Below are 14,759 nucleotides of genomic sequence, written 5' to 3' on the forward strand. Positions count from 1 at the left end.
TCCCTTTCCCTGCTTTAAACCCTTAAAAACATTTAAACTCTTAAAAAATATCTGTTTGCATTGCTGACTGTACAAAAAGGATCTTCAAACAATGACCTCTAATTTAATATATGGAAATAATAAGCAGATATTCCACAGCAAGTCAATGCTTAATTCTTCATCAGTTGTGTTGTGTCATCTTCTGAGACCCGAAGATGACAACAGAAGCAAGAAAGCTGGCTGTCCAAGCTACAGCATGACACTAAGTTCCTTTTTTATTTCAGAACCAGAATTACAGATAGAAGAAGAACAAAGTGAGAAGTTGACTAACAACATGAAGTTACTCATCTTCCTCACAGTAACCCTGGGCACACTTGTCACGGGACTAGATTCTGTAAGTTTTAAAATAAATGGTGGGTTGGTTTGATAGGAACTATTGCTGTACTTGATTCCACCTGTCAGCACAGACTTGATTAGATGCTTTGGGTGGTGCAGCAGGCTTTTGTCTTGAATTCTCTTTTGCTGCCTTTGCATGTACATATACATCTGCTGCACGTAGACCTCCAAGAAACCTGTGTAAGGCCTTTGTTTCTCCTACTTCTGCTCCACCCTAAGATGTCAGCTAGCATTCAAATAGTCAAGACATCATGCAATAACCAAGAAATCTAGTTTTTCCATTTTTCTCTTAAAGCAATTTAGACCTGAATGCTGAGCACCAAGAACTCACTGGTCTGTCATGGAGGTGGATATTGGGCCTTAACTAAATTTTCACCTCCCCTACTTGAAGGAGTAGTGCTAAATAAAAAAAAAGTAGCAATGGATATTAATTTGAGTATTTTTTACTATCAACTTGTATGACATTTGATACCTATCAGCAAAGCCATTCACTAACATTATGGAACTATATTGTGACCATTATTTGTTTTTGCTCTAGCAAGCTCACTTTACCTCTGGAAAAAGTATATTAAAAGCCTAGTCTTCTTTAATTTCATGGAAAAAGAAGTATCCAGCCTGCAAAGCAGAGGCAGGACCTTGAAGGACAGAGCAAGAATCTATTATTGTATAAATTTACTGGCTTTTATTCTCTTGCACAAATGTGAGGCACCAAGGTCACCAGAGTAACAGATGCAGCTGGTGAATGTGGCATTTTTGCCATGCTGCTTGGTGGCTCAGAAATGGAGAGGGAGAAGTTTTCTTCTCTATTTTAGGGACACTGACCATTAAGAGCTCCTTAGGTCCTTGTAGCATAAATAATTACAATGTTGACCTCATGCAGTGGATCAGTTTGATGGGGCTTTTCTGAGGATTTTTTTTTTCCTGTTATGTGAAATATTTTTTTCCTTCCCCATTCTGCTTTGCTCAAGTAGAGTTCCACTTTTCCTTCATATCCAGATTCCACAGAGCAGGTTCGGCTGGTAACCTCATGCAAAAAATCTGAACTGTTGAAGGTATGCAGTAGGGAGAGCAGAGCTTGGGCCCATAGAAGATAACCAAACCACATAAAAGAAACTACTTCCCTAAAATACTTTTTTCTTTTCCCTTAGGTTTATAGCAGGAAGTACTACAAGCTGCTATATAAACGCAGATCAGATCACAAGGGTAAGTATCTGCCTGTTCTACTTGAACCTAAAAAGAACTTATTATCCTGCAATTACACCCTCATGCAAGAAGGAAGACTCAAACACCTAAAACTTAGTTTGCAATTGCATTTCACCTCATCATTCAAATGTTTTACCTCTAATTAGTGATATCTTTTCCTTACAGATTGCCACTGTTTGAATGGAGGAACTTGCATTACCTATTACCTCTTTAGTGGAATTAGTCGTTGTGTATGCCCAGAAGGATACACTGGGATTCACTGTGAACTAGGTAGAGTATCTATCTTCCATAATACGAACTAAATTGATTGAAAAGGTCTAAAAAGATAGTCAAATGATTAATATGAAATGCCAAGTGAAAGTATTACCCATAAACACAACTGGATAGCCTTCAGCACTTTATGCTAACAAACTAAGTGAGGAGAAACAACTAAATATTAGTGCAAAAATCAGGATCTCTAATTTTTTTTTGTCCCTGTCTTCTCTCTAAGGTTGCTCACCTCACAAATGTTTTACTTTGGGGTGAAAAAAGTGACCTTGTCAGAGTAGAGGAAGAACTGATTGCATTGTGAAATTCATTGAAACTATTAAAGGATAATATGCATGCTTTTAGAGTGTAAGAGACTCTATGCTGAAAATGCATATAGAACAAATGTAATAAGAATGTATAATCAGTCTAGTTTTGCATCATCTGTTTTCGAGTGTAATGCAAGAACTTTTCCTTATTAGAAGGATTCACTGAACAATTATAAACAAGAACATGCTGCAATAAAATATTTATTTTCTCAGACAGTGACAGCATGTGCTATACTGAAAATGGAGAGGACTACAGAGGGATGGCAACAGAAGATGGATGTCTGCCGTGGGACTTGCCCTCAGTAGTCAGGAGGTTTCCTTACAATGCTTACTCAGAGAATGCTTTGCAGCTTGGACTGGGCAAACACAGCTACTGCAGGTAAAAAAACCATCACTCTTCCTGGGAAAACACCTATTGTTGCATCCCCAGAGGTGTTTCAGTGAGGAACATTTTTTTAAAAAATAGCAACATTACAGAGATGAATTTTGGCTAAAAGTATTTGGAATGTGACTCTGAAGTGTTTTAGAGTTCTTGCTTACCACTGAAGCTGATCATACTGCGAAATTCACAGTATGTAACAATAATAGATCTTAATTCTCTGGCTTATCCTGCAACAGGACACTTTTGGTTTATTTCAGGACACTTAGAATTTTAAGATACTATCTTTTTTTTAAACTGCCTTTATGAAAAGAACACTTCCTTTATCTTTTAGAAATCCAAATGGAAGGAGCAGGCCCTGGTGTTACACCAAAAAGGGGTTTGGCATTAGAGAAACACCCTGCAACATAGACAAGTGTGGTAAGTAACATTAGTTTGAAGACAACCGATTTCTTAGTTGTTCTTTTATTTTTAATAGCACAAGGTTTGTGTTAAGTTATATGAACATCTGAACAAAATTTCTCCTTTCATAGGGGCTGCATGTGGTCAAAGAAGCATGAACAAGTACTTCAAGATTGTTGGTGGAAGCCAGGCAGAGGTCGAGACTCAGCCCTGGGTAGCTGGTATCTTCCAAACCGTAAGGGGCATGGACCAGTTCCTGTGCGGTGGCAGCCTCATCGACCCCTGCTGGGTGCTCACAGCAGCACACTGTTTCCATACTCCGTAAGTTTGCAGTTCCACATGCTTCTTACTGGCAGCTTTCTTCAACTGATTTCTTTGCGTGATGCTCGCTGAGCAACTCTGCCAAGTGTACCACAGTAACAATGTTCTTTTGATTGAACAAAACAAGAAGAGCAGCCAGAAACTTTAAGCCTCTGGGAGTCCACATGTAGCAGAATGAGCTAGCAAGATGTGAACAGTTGGGCGGATTATGCAATTTAAATAATTCAGCCTATATTGGAGCCAGGATTTCATTTTTACCTTAGCTGTTCCCAAAACTTAAAAATTGTATTGATGGTGATGAACTCTTGAGCAATACATTTGTGGATGTTTTTTTATTGGTTTTCCCATGGAAAGCTGATCCTTTTGGCATCCTGCAGAGGATTCTTATTGCCAACACCTTGCCTTAGTAGCAACTAGCTAGGTGTGCATTTCAAAATGTCTGAACATCTATTTTATTTATTCAAATGGAAAATCAGGATGCTTTCCTTTAGAACATTGGATCAACTTTCAGAGATGACTAGATTTCATTTTCTCTGGTCAGCATCAAAGTAAACATGAAAAAGAACTGGGACTGAATCTGAACTGTTGACCTTACTCTCAGAAATCAGTCTTCATCAATGTCTTTACTCTCAGGTCAAGAAGACCACTAAACAAATCTGCCTTCAAAGTCTTCCTTGGAAAGTCCATACTGAATGTTACTGATGATAAGGAACAAGAATTCATGGTTGATGACATTATTTCTCACCCTGACTTTACAGATGACACAGGTGGCAATGAGAATGATATTGGTAAGTGTCATCTTAATATGGGCCTTTAAAACACTGAGAATGGCTGAAGGCTGCATAACTGTGGTGTACCTCTTCTAAAAGGAGGAGAACCAGAGATGAGGGGCAGTAGGAATTAGATGTTTCTGATAACTGTGTGTTGAGCATAATTTTTTTCCACTTATATAAATTTGGTTTGTGGCACATATCAGATGCATTACTTGGCATGTAGTCAGCTCTAAGCCTGTCTTATCTCTGGGCTTGTGGAAGGCATGGCTTTTCCATAAGTACTTGTGGCAGCATTCCATTTCTGCCATCATGTTCTGTATCTGCAGAGATCACACTGTATGTGTAGCAAATGATGAAAAAATGCATGCCAAGTAGGTTTCATGATATAGTATGGAAATACCATATCAGGCACCATATTAGCTGAAGGTTATCCTGAATTAATGTGGACTTTAAGTCTCTGGATTTCACAAGCCTATTCCTAAAACAACAAAGTCAGAGAAGGACTTTTGCAACTTGCATAGAACAAGCTTGCCACTCTTGCACTTGACCCTTAGAACTCTACCACCTCTTCCAGATTCCTGTGACTGCTAAATTAAAAAAATAAAAATTGAAGAATAGTTTTATAAGTGCTTCAGAGCAGGAGTGCTACCCTCTAGAACCAATCAGGAAGTTGAGGTTTTAAAACATTTCAAGATACACTTACACTTACAGAAGACTTTTTCCCTGAGCTATCAGCCCTTATCCTTCTAGAAAGGAATTTCAAATTGGGACATTTGCCCATTTCAGTACTCTGAAATTAATTTTGTTGTTAGTAAATAATGACAAAGTGTCATTACAATAGTAGTGAGAGAAACGGTATGTAACCAGAACTTTAATAACCAATAATTGCAACTATTCCCATTAACTGTACCAAATACTCCTATTGTCGGAGAACCTGAGGGGAAAAACTTGCTGTACAAATCTTAACTATCTTCTCTGACTTGTTTCTTAGCTTTGATAAGGATAAGGACAACTTCTGGACAGTGTGCAGTAGAATCCAAATATGTCAGAACAGTCTGCTTGCCAGAGAGGAACCTTTACTTACAAGACAATACTATGTGTGAAATAGCTGGCTATGGAAAACAAGATTTTTGTAAGTGAATGACTTTTCTCTTTCTAAACTCCTACTTCCACAATGTGGGAACTGGATGGATTTTACACCATGATCTGCAAAGTATTAGAAAGATTCCTTTCTAGTCTATGTACTCCATGTGCATCTCTCAAAGATTATCTTTGATATCAGCTTCTCTAGTTGTGCATGGCATTTCCTGTCTGATGCTTCTCACTTGTCAACCATACAAAGTAAGCCAAGGTGTAAACCACAATCTTTTCACTCCTGATAAGGGGAGCAAAGGATTGCATTTATGCAGAATTGCCTTCAAAAGCTATTGAGCCCTTACTCTTCTAAAATCTACACTTTATATTTTGCATTTGGAACTCTTGTTTTTTCTCTTTAAAACTTTTTTTACCAGTAAAAGCAAACCAATACTACATAAGCTGGAAATAAGAACCTCAATGCAGAGCTGGAATGGTTATTCTAATTTAAGTGCTGAAAGTCTGTTATATTGTTTGGGTTTTTTGTCTTGAATGGTGAAAGTAAAATACTCTTTTGCTTGCAGATGACATCTTCTTTGCTCAAAGACTCATGTCAGCCACTGTGAACTTAATATCCCAGAGACAATGCAAATACGAATACTATGATAGTCTAAGAGTTACTGACAACATGATCTGTGCTGGAGATCCTACATGGAAGACTGATGCCTGCAAGGTAAAACTGATTTGTTTTATCTTCTAAATAACTTTTAATGCATGTACACTGTATGGATCAGCTGGTGGCATTTTGTACTTCTATTAGTCAGAAGAGTCTCACTTTTATGTAGCAGGCATTTGGTACATCCAGTGACATTGTAGTATGGCCAAACATACAGAAGAAGGCTGAGACTTAGAGTTGGGTGTTACTTCCTCCAGCCCTTCCTGGAAAGATGCAAGAAACTGCATTATCTTAACTATTGTTACTCCTTAAAGCTTTATTTACAATCTGTCCAAGCACTGGCTGAGGGATATGTATCACAGGAATACAGCAACTATTCTAATCTCATCTTGCACTTGAACTGTAGTGAATTACAGGGAGACACTGAGCTCCTCCAGATTCCTCAAAACCAGATTTATTTCCCTGCACCCTTACTGGGCAGAGTGGCCACATGAGCCACTAAAAAGAAAAGTGTTCTCAGGTGTAAAAGTACTTTATGGATGTTGATTCTGTAATTAAGAATTGGCCATGTTGGCTTTGACCTTCTATCACTAGCCTAATATCTGATTATAAATTTAGGATGGAGGGTTGTTTGCAAGGTAACTATTCCCTCTGTGTCCTGGTGGGGGGAACTAGAGAACTCTGCCTTAGAGACTGTGTTCAAGTCACAGATGCCAAGCCTTCTGTTCCATCTATGCAATGTTCTCAAAGATCAGAGCATTAGCTCATAGGTATTTACTAGCTTGTTTCAGTCTGGAAAAACAATCATAGGCTCTCTGTTATAAAGGCTCCATCTGCTGAAAATGGCCTAATATGTTCCCTTTCTGTTGTCAGGGAGATTCCGGTGGCCCCATGGTCTGTGAGCACAATGGCAGGATGCTGGTTTATGGAATTGTCAGCTGGGGAGATGGTTGTGCAAAGAAAAACAAACCTGGTGTTTACACCAGAGTTACTCAATACCTTAACTGGATTGACTCCAGTATGAATGGGGTAGTGGCCAAGAGTCGTTTTCTTCCTGAACCGAAGTGACCTTTTTTCTACAGCTGGACTGGAATGAACAAGATTCAGCCTATACTGACACCAGGACAGTAAAGACCTGAGTGTCATAAGAGGCTTTCATTTTGAGTGCTTGTGTGGTCTGCCACTCATAGCGGTGTTCCTGAGGCATGAGGCAGAGAGATGGTTGATATATAATCTTACTATGCTGAATTACCTGAAAACCACTCAGTGGGAAGTTAAAATATTTAACATTTAAATGACTATTCCCATGCACGATACTATGCATAACAAGTTATCTGTTCACTTCATTTATAAACCCAGCATTTAGTCTGGAAATATTGGTACAGTTTTAACTTACTTAACTGAAGTATTCATTTTATACATGCCTGAGTCTAAAATCTTTCCTCATCATTCTGAATAATACTAAGACTCAAGTCCTACAAACCTAACCTGTTAAGACAGAGTAATGAGTGTGATCAGACTTTGCATCAAAAAGTGGAGGGGAAAAAAACAGATAAGTATTATTACCGCTGTGTGAAGAAGGACCAAAGTCTCTTTTGACTGAGGGAACACTGAGTGTACAGGGTTCATTGCTATAGACCCAACTTACTAAAATCTTAAGGATGGCACCTGTAGTAGCTGTGTCAGCATTGCAAACTCTTAATGTATTCCACTTAAGAACTGTGCTGTGTGAAGGCAAATGGGAAACTTGCTGGACTTGTAGGTCACATCTGAAGATGTCTGGGTCCTCTGAAAAGTCTGATTATGTAAACTCTCTATATGTACCTATGCACCCTGGAGAAGATTTAAGGACTCAGTACCCATTGAATACTGCAGGTATCAAAACTCAGAACTTTCATTTCCATTCGTTTAAGTGATACTACATGGAAACTACATGTTTTCCCCCCTAAAACAAACTTATGCTGGTTTTGTTTTTACACTTGTCTTTGTTTTCTAGATTCAAATTGTTTTACAGACTTGAATTATTTGTATGAGGGCTGGAACCTCTTGTTTTATTTAATTATTTTTACTATGTTTAACTTATTGTTTGTATTACGGATGTTAAAATATCATTAAAGAACCTTTATTCTTATGTGCCTGTTCTTTCTTTCTTGAAAGGAGAAGGGTATGACTCAAAGGGCAACTGCTGTTATTAAGTTCTAACCCAACCATAAAGTTCCCTAGTAGAACACAAATGTTTGAACTTCCTGTTTGTTCAAGTATTTGATAGGAGAAATTAATGCCTTGTAGTCTGGGCTGGAGTCCTAGAAAACTGTGTACCCTAGCGGGACAGAGCACAGGATGATCAGCAGTGCTAAGGCTCCAATATCCATGCTGCATGTGCTTCAGGACTCCTATCTAGCCCTGGGGGCCAGGCATGTTAAAGTGTGTGTGGAACATTAGGTTAACTTGGAAAACAAAACATCCTGTTTAGCGTGCTTCAGGACTCCTGTCTAGCCCTGGGGGCCAGGCATGTTCAAGTGTGTGTGGAACATCAGGTGAACTTGGAAAACAAAACATCCTGTTTAGGCGTCAGTCTAAGGTAATACAGTTCTCAGGCTCAAAAACTGCTCTGCAATAAGATTTGAATCACAGGAGGGAAGCAAGAGATTAGTCTCAAAAGTTCACTCAGTAATTTAACTAAAATGCTATTCTATGTGGAAGAATTGAATGCAATGAACCAGTACCATATAAATGTGCTAAAAGGAAAGCTTTGCTCAGTACTTCATTTTCAAAGAGAAGTACTTGCAGTTGACCTGAAGTACTGCTATGCAAAATTTTAGGAGGTACCAATCATATCTGAACAGCAAGATTTACTTACATTTCAGTTCCCGGTAGCAATTATATCTGAGCAGCAAGATTTACTTACATTTCAGTTCCCAGCATCACTTCAACATACTAAAGAGACGTGCTGTGTGCTTTGACTTTAAAGGAATCTGTAAGATGAGACAGACTGAAGACAACATTATAAACAGTGTTTATAACAATTTTGCAGAGAAGGGTTTGTGTCACAGCATCAAGATGTCTTATATTTGTGTGATGTTTGTAGTTGTGAAAGTATAAGATTTGTATATATCAGAACAATATCCTGCCAAGCTTTGAATGACTTCCCCCACTGAAATGGCCATCACAGAACAAATTAGCAGCCCTAGTCAGTAGGCTAACTTCTGAAGTTAGCAGTCCCATCCTTCCTAGCAGAATAACACACTGATCCAGCAAGACTCCAGTAGTCACTGGTTTAAAGATCTCAGACTAGCAATCTGGCTTGCCATTTTTTGGCTTATTTTAAAAAAGTTCATACCTAAACATTTTGCTATTTATTCATCTCCTCACACAAATGCAGAATTAGGTAGTCAAATTACAGGACCCCTAGAAAAATTTAATTGGCTCGTGTAGATCAGACCATATTAACATTTACTTTCTCATTATAGTTTATTTAATAGTTCAGGAACAAAAGTCAGATCTGTATGTGCAACCATTCCTTATGGAACCCTCATACAATCCTGCTGCTTCATGACAAATGACTCCAGTTTTCAGAAATATTTTGGACAAATCTTGAGCAAGAAATAGGTGTGACCTACAAGTAGTGCTCTAACTGCAGATAAGCAGAATTTGCTCCATTTTCAAGTACTTATAATAACATTTTGATTGACTGTTGGTTGGACTTTTTGTTGGTTTTGGTTGGTTGGGTTTTTTTACCATAAAGAATGTAAGAAACCTCCAAAGAGAGAAAAACTTATTTTCCTTTTTCTTTAAAACCAAATATAGATGAGGTAGATAACTCATTATCAGCCTGATTGATGTCTTCATATTAAGGCAACTGTGAATTCAGATTTGCTCAGGTACAAATTCAACTACAGCAAAGCTTTCAAAAATCAAGGGGAAATGCATAATCTTAATTCTCTCTTTCCAAAAACCACTGGTATCAGTGAGAAGTTTGCTATGTCTTGTAGCTTACTGTAGTCTGGGTATAGGGACCATGCACAGCAGTGATGGAATGATAGGAGTAAGAATCTTAATGAGGTCTTGTCCTGGAGACTCAAGACTGAAGCAGGTAACATCTCCACTGTTTCCAGCTCTGATATTGTTAAGTCACAGGTCTTTACACTTCAATTTCCTTTCTGTAAAATGTGTTGGGCAGTACTTTCATTCTCCCACAGATCTGCCTGAGTATGAGTTGTCAGGAGGAGCAAGAGTTGACAACTGTGTGAACATACTGTGACTAATGTGCTGACTTGTACAGAAACAGCAAGCACTACTTACACATGAAATGATTACCAACAGTGCTGGATTGCAAACTATTTGGCAATACAACTTGTGGTTGGGATCTGCAACCAGAAATTTATTAGCAGAGGTAACCAATGTGTGTGGCAGAGTTATTCTGCACAAGTGTGCTGTTTGTGGACTGCTGATAAAAGTTTGTGCAGGGACTTAGTTAAAATTGCATTGTTTCCAGAGACTGAGGCTGGAGGCTGTGCAAGAAGAGAAGGAAGGCACCTCTTCACTGCTTTACTAGACAGCAACTAACCAGAAAGCCTGACCAGTGTTGGCAGAGAATACTTCAGGCACAAAGTAAGCAATGGCAATAAAGTTTTACACAAAAATATACTATGTTTTAAGCATGTTTTTGGCATGCTGCAACTTTCTCATTTCAGTATTTCATTTAAACATTCATCAAAGTACTACAACAAATCTCCAACTGGTGGAGAATATAAATATCTTCAAGGCAATTACATATGATCTTCATTGTGTTCATCTTCAATGAACACCATATTTGCCATCGACTTCTATGGACTTTTTCTATGCATAAAGACAATACAATTTAAATTTCAACTTGAAATATAAGTAAGAATAAAAAAGTGTGATAAACAAAACTTTCATTTAGGTCTCTTTCATTTTGAAATTTAGGAAGTTCTGAATAAATAATATGAAAAAAGTTGGAGTCTTGAAAGCAGAGGACATTTAGATGCTGTTTTGCATGTGCAATCTTATTTGTTCTTTATGTTGGATGAACTGCTCCAACAAAAATCAAATCTTTAAATAAACATACAGCTCTGGGGGCTATACTACTTTATATAGTCTCTTTCAATGTTCTCTGCATGACTTTGGCCCCACAGCTACAATATCTGTCCGGCTAGTTATCAGAGCCTGGGAAAATGAAGGGCAGAAGATGAGGGCACAGTTTTGCAGAACTTCCTCTTCCTGCAACACAAGCCATAGGAAACGTTTTCTTTCCCTCTTGCAGAGAGAGCAGATGTTGATCCAGGTTGAGCTGCTGGTGAAGATGAAGAGAAACAGCCTAGAAAACTGTGCATGGAGCTTGGCAAACACTACTGCAGAATGACAAGAGAAATACCAGAGAGAGGATATCCTTGGAACATACTCAATATCTGGTGGGTACTAACATACAAGCAAGACAAATTTTTATATCATAAAGCTCTTACTTAAGCATATCATTCATAAATTTCAGGAGTAGAAGAGGAGAAAGGAGTAACAGAATAACAGAAATGAGTAGAATGGGAGTCCAACAAGTATTTAGAAACTGCTGACAGGTGGACATCAACCAACATCAGAAGAGAACATACTCTTGGAATCCTTAGAAGCATAACTAATATGAACTCAAGTTCCTACTAATCTGCAATATTTCCACCAAAGAAACATATTAAACAATGAGGCTAAATCAGTATCTGATATGTCCAGAGCATAGGAAGGTCACTTAGCCTGTCAGCTCTTAGAAGGAAGTGGTACATTCTGAATGGACAGATCTCTTAACCTTATATAGTTGAACCTTTCTTCATGGAAGTGAAACTAAAACGTGACTCAATGCACTTAAAAATAAAATCTGTTTTAAATAAACTAAGTCATGGGAAACATGATATATAGTCATTATTTCTACACCACTTCCATGTGGAATTGTATGCATTAGCAGATTTTGTTTGTGCATATTGAAACCTGAACTAAAGAAAAGCAGTATGATTATTTGCTCACCAAGCCTTTGGCTCACTTCTGACACTTAACCACAGCTCTTGGTTTAGAGCAATTGAGTACAGAATTTACCCATGAAAAAAGAATCAAACCTTTCTTCACTCACCAATCCTGTAATTTCAAGTTTCAGCCAAAATAAAAGAAAAAAAGTAAGTGACATACTGAAACAATGCATATTCATTAAAGAATAAATTTGGGCTCAAACATGGTCTGGCATAACCCTTTGAAAATCCATTACATCTCATGCAATATACAAATGGCCAATCTGAGCAGAATTTGGGTTGTGTTGTTTAACCTTTTGGCAAATGAAGGAAGTGGAATTTAAGCAGTGGAAATGCATGAAATCAAAAGAACAAGTACAATGTACTTCATGAACAGTGTGATGAGAGGCAGACCCACAAGTCAAGCATGAAAACATATGCAGACCCACATGAGCAGTGTGCTCAATTCCTGTGTCTGGTTCCATAGCTACAGCAAACAAGTTGGCTCATTCAGATTTCGGCTGCATCTGTCTGCTAGGACACACTAATGATCTTTGAAGCTGGAAAGGACTACAAGTATACCAGCATCCAAACAGAATCTGGAGTGAATTTAGCAATTCAGAGTTATCAAAAATGAACAAGATAACAGAGACAAACAGAAATAACCAAACACACAGAAGTAGATGAGTGATGACTGGTATTACAAGACATCCAGAAGGCATAGCAGATCACAAGCTGGATGTAAGTCCACAGAGTTGAGTAAAAAAATGTAAATATACTGAGACATATCCCAGAGCACAGTTTGTAAAGCTAGGGACTAGGCAGACACTCAGCTACATCTTGTTTTGAGTGTCATTCTTCTTGACCAGAACGCAACAATAATAATCACTAGTCCAGAACATATCAAGGAGAAAAGACTGAAAATATTTGGTTTATTTTACCTGCAGGATAAACTGTCTAGTGTGTCTTCTGGAGACAGGGTGAAAAGCAATAATCCTGGTGGAGGAAGGGAAACTGAAGCAAAATATTATGAAATTACTCTACTGGGTAAGAGTAGTGAAGCATGACAGTAAATGGCATTGAGTGGTGTTGAAAACCCTCCACTGGAATTTTTTAGAACAATTCAAACAGACATAGACCACTTGGTTTGGGCTCCTGCAATGAAACTGGACAATATTTTGAGAAATTATCTAATCTCAGGCTCCTTGTTTTGTTATGAAATCAATGAACATGCACAGTGACTGAGATGACTGCATGAAAATACAGACATTACAGGGAGGTTTAGAAATAGTATTACACAATTTACTCATCTTTTTAAAAAGTATCTTTAAGAAATCTGTCCTATGAGAGAAAATGGTCTGGATTTCTGAATTAACAATTAAAGCCAAACAAAACTCTTAATGGTAGACTAATAACTATAAAGAGTTCTGATCAAACCTTTCAGTGACTCTTAACAAAACAATATTCCAGAAAGGACTAGAATCAAATTAATTGCTTCCATGGCCCACTGGGCAAAATAATTTCAATGAATAATATGTGCAAATGGCAAGAGAGTAAAATTATTATCCCCCATTGGATAGTGGAAATGATATTTTTCTACTGAATAACTGGAAAGTGGTTTGTATGTAATGCTATGACTTGGCATCATACGCATGAATTACCTCAGTGTGCTTCAAGCTGGAGGCCTCTGGGTGTGATAAAATCTTCCAAAGCACAGTGTTATCATAAGGAGGCAATCACAAAAGAAGCTGAAAATCACAGGCAGCTGCCAGGCTTTGCCAATCACTGACTTAGGCATTTTAGGATCTCATGCCTGTTTGGTGACGGCATAATTCCAGAAAACCAGATGGACACAGCTACACATCCGCAGGCAGTTTCACACTTGCTAGAACTGAAGCAAAGTCTCTCTGCTAGTCACAGCTCAGATGTTCTAAGTGCTGTATATTCATAACATCAACAGTAGTAGTTAAGAATTACTTACTTATCACTTACTAATTCTTCCCTAAATTTTCTTGCCGCGTGGCATAAAACTTTGGCCTAAGTTAGAGCGAAGTGTCCCGAAGTGAAGGAAATCAGAACATTAATACAGCTGTTGAAATTGCAGCTGTTCATTGAAGATCACAGCATGTACTTGGCACAGCACATCAGCACCCATAATAAAAAATCTTCTCTAATATTCCAATTACTTCATCTTCAAATGCACCTGCAAAGTCTGACACATTGCAAATTTGTGTAGTTGGGTTGTGTAGTTGTAGTTTTATTTGTAAACATGCTTACATGCTATTTTAACAGCAGTCACAGCCACATGAAGAACTGCCTTGAATGGATACCTGTGACCATCTCAGTCAAATTTTGCTCTGGAACATACTAGACAGTAGTACCTGAGCCAAGATTGCAGGACAGCAAACAGCTTTAAGGAGCTGCCATTCAAAAACTATTCGATTTGTCACAGAAATGATTGCAAGTAAGAATCTTTCTGAAAAAAATTAAACTATCTGACCTAAATCAGCGTTGGAATTCCAGTGCCATCACTCAAGTGGGAAGACATTTTTACCTCCTTATGTGGCTAACAGATCCTCCTTGATTTCTGGAAGGATCTTAACTGTCATTTTGCAATTGTGCTGCTTGACAGAATATGCCCTAGGCATCCTTGTCTGGGTGTTTGATTTAGCTTTGAGTGTCAAATGGAATGTGGGGGGAAGAATTTCTGAAAAATGTGGGGTAAAATTTTTCATCAAGTCTGTCGTGAAGATTGGGCACAACAGAAATATTTCAACTATTCAGTTTTAGAAAAGATTGATGGAGAGACTGAATCTAATCTTGGCTGTTTCATTTTCTTTAGACATCTTGCATTTGGGATCAGGTGTATTTGATCACAGACATCACAACTTATGTATTCTCTTTAACAACCAATTGCTAATTTCATTTCAAACTAGGCATAAACAGATAAAGTTGAAATATTTTTCCAGAACAACC

General features: G+C 38.0%; 1 protein-coding gene across 1 annotated transcript; it reads left to right on the forward strand.

Moving 5' to 3' along the window:
* Positions 1–269: 269 nt before the first annotated feature.
* LOC103797327 (urokinase-type plasminogen activator-like) lies at positions 270–6,846 on the forward strand. The gene is made up of 10 exons (XM_009069534.1): positions 270–373; positions 1,524–1,578; positions 1,744–1,848; positions 2,367–2,532; positions 2,867–2,952; positions 3,066–3,255; positions 3,889–4,043; positions 5,020–5,160; positions 5,687–5,835; positions 6,652–6,846. Exons 1-10 carry the CDS (start codon positions 314–316, stop codon positions 6,844–6,846), a joined length of 1,302 nt encoding a protein of 433 aa, XP_009067782.1. The 5' UTR covers positions 270–313.
* Positions 6,847–14,759: the final 7,913 nt, after the last annotated feature.

This window comes from Acanthisitta chloris, unplaced genomic scaffold, assembly GCF_000695815.1.
Source record: "Acanthisitta chloris isolate BGI_N310 unplaced genomic scaffold, ASM69581v1 scaffold6862, whole genome shotgun sequence".
Taxonomy (NCBI): Eukaryota; Metazoa; Chordata; class Aves; order Passeriformes; family Acanthisittidae; genus Acanthisitta; species Acanthisitta chloris.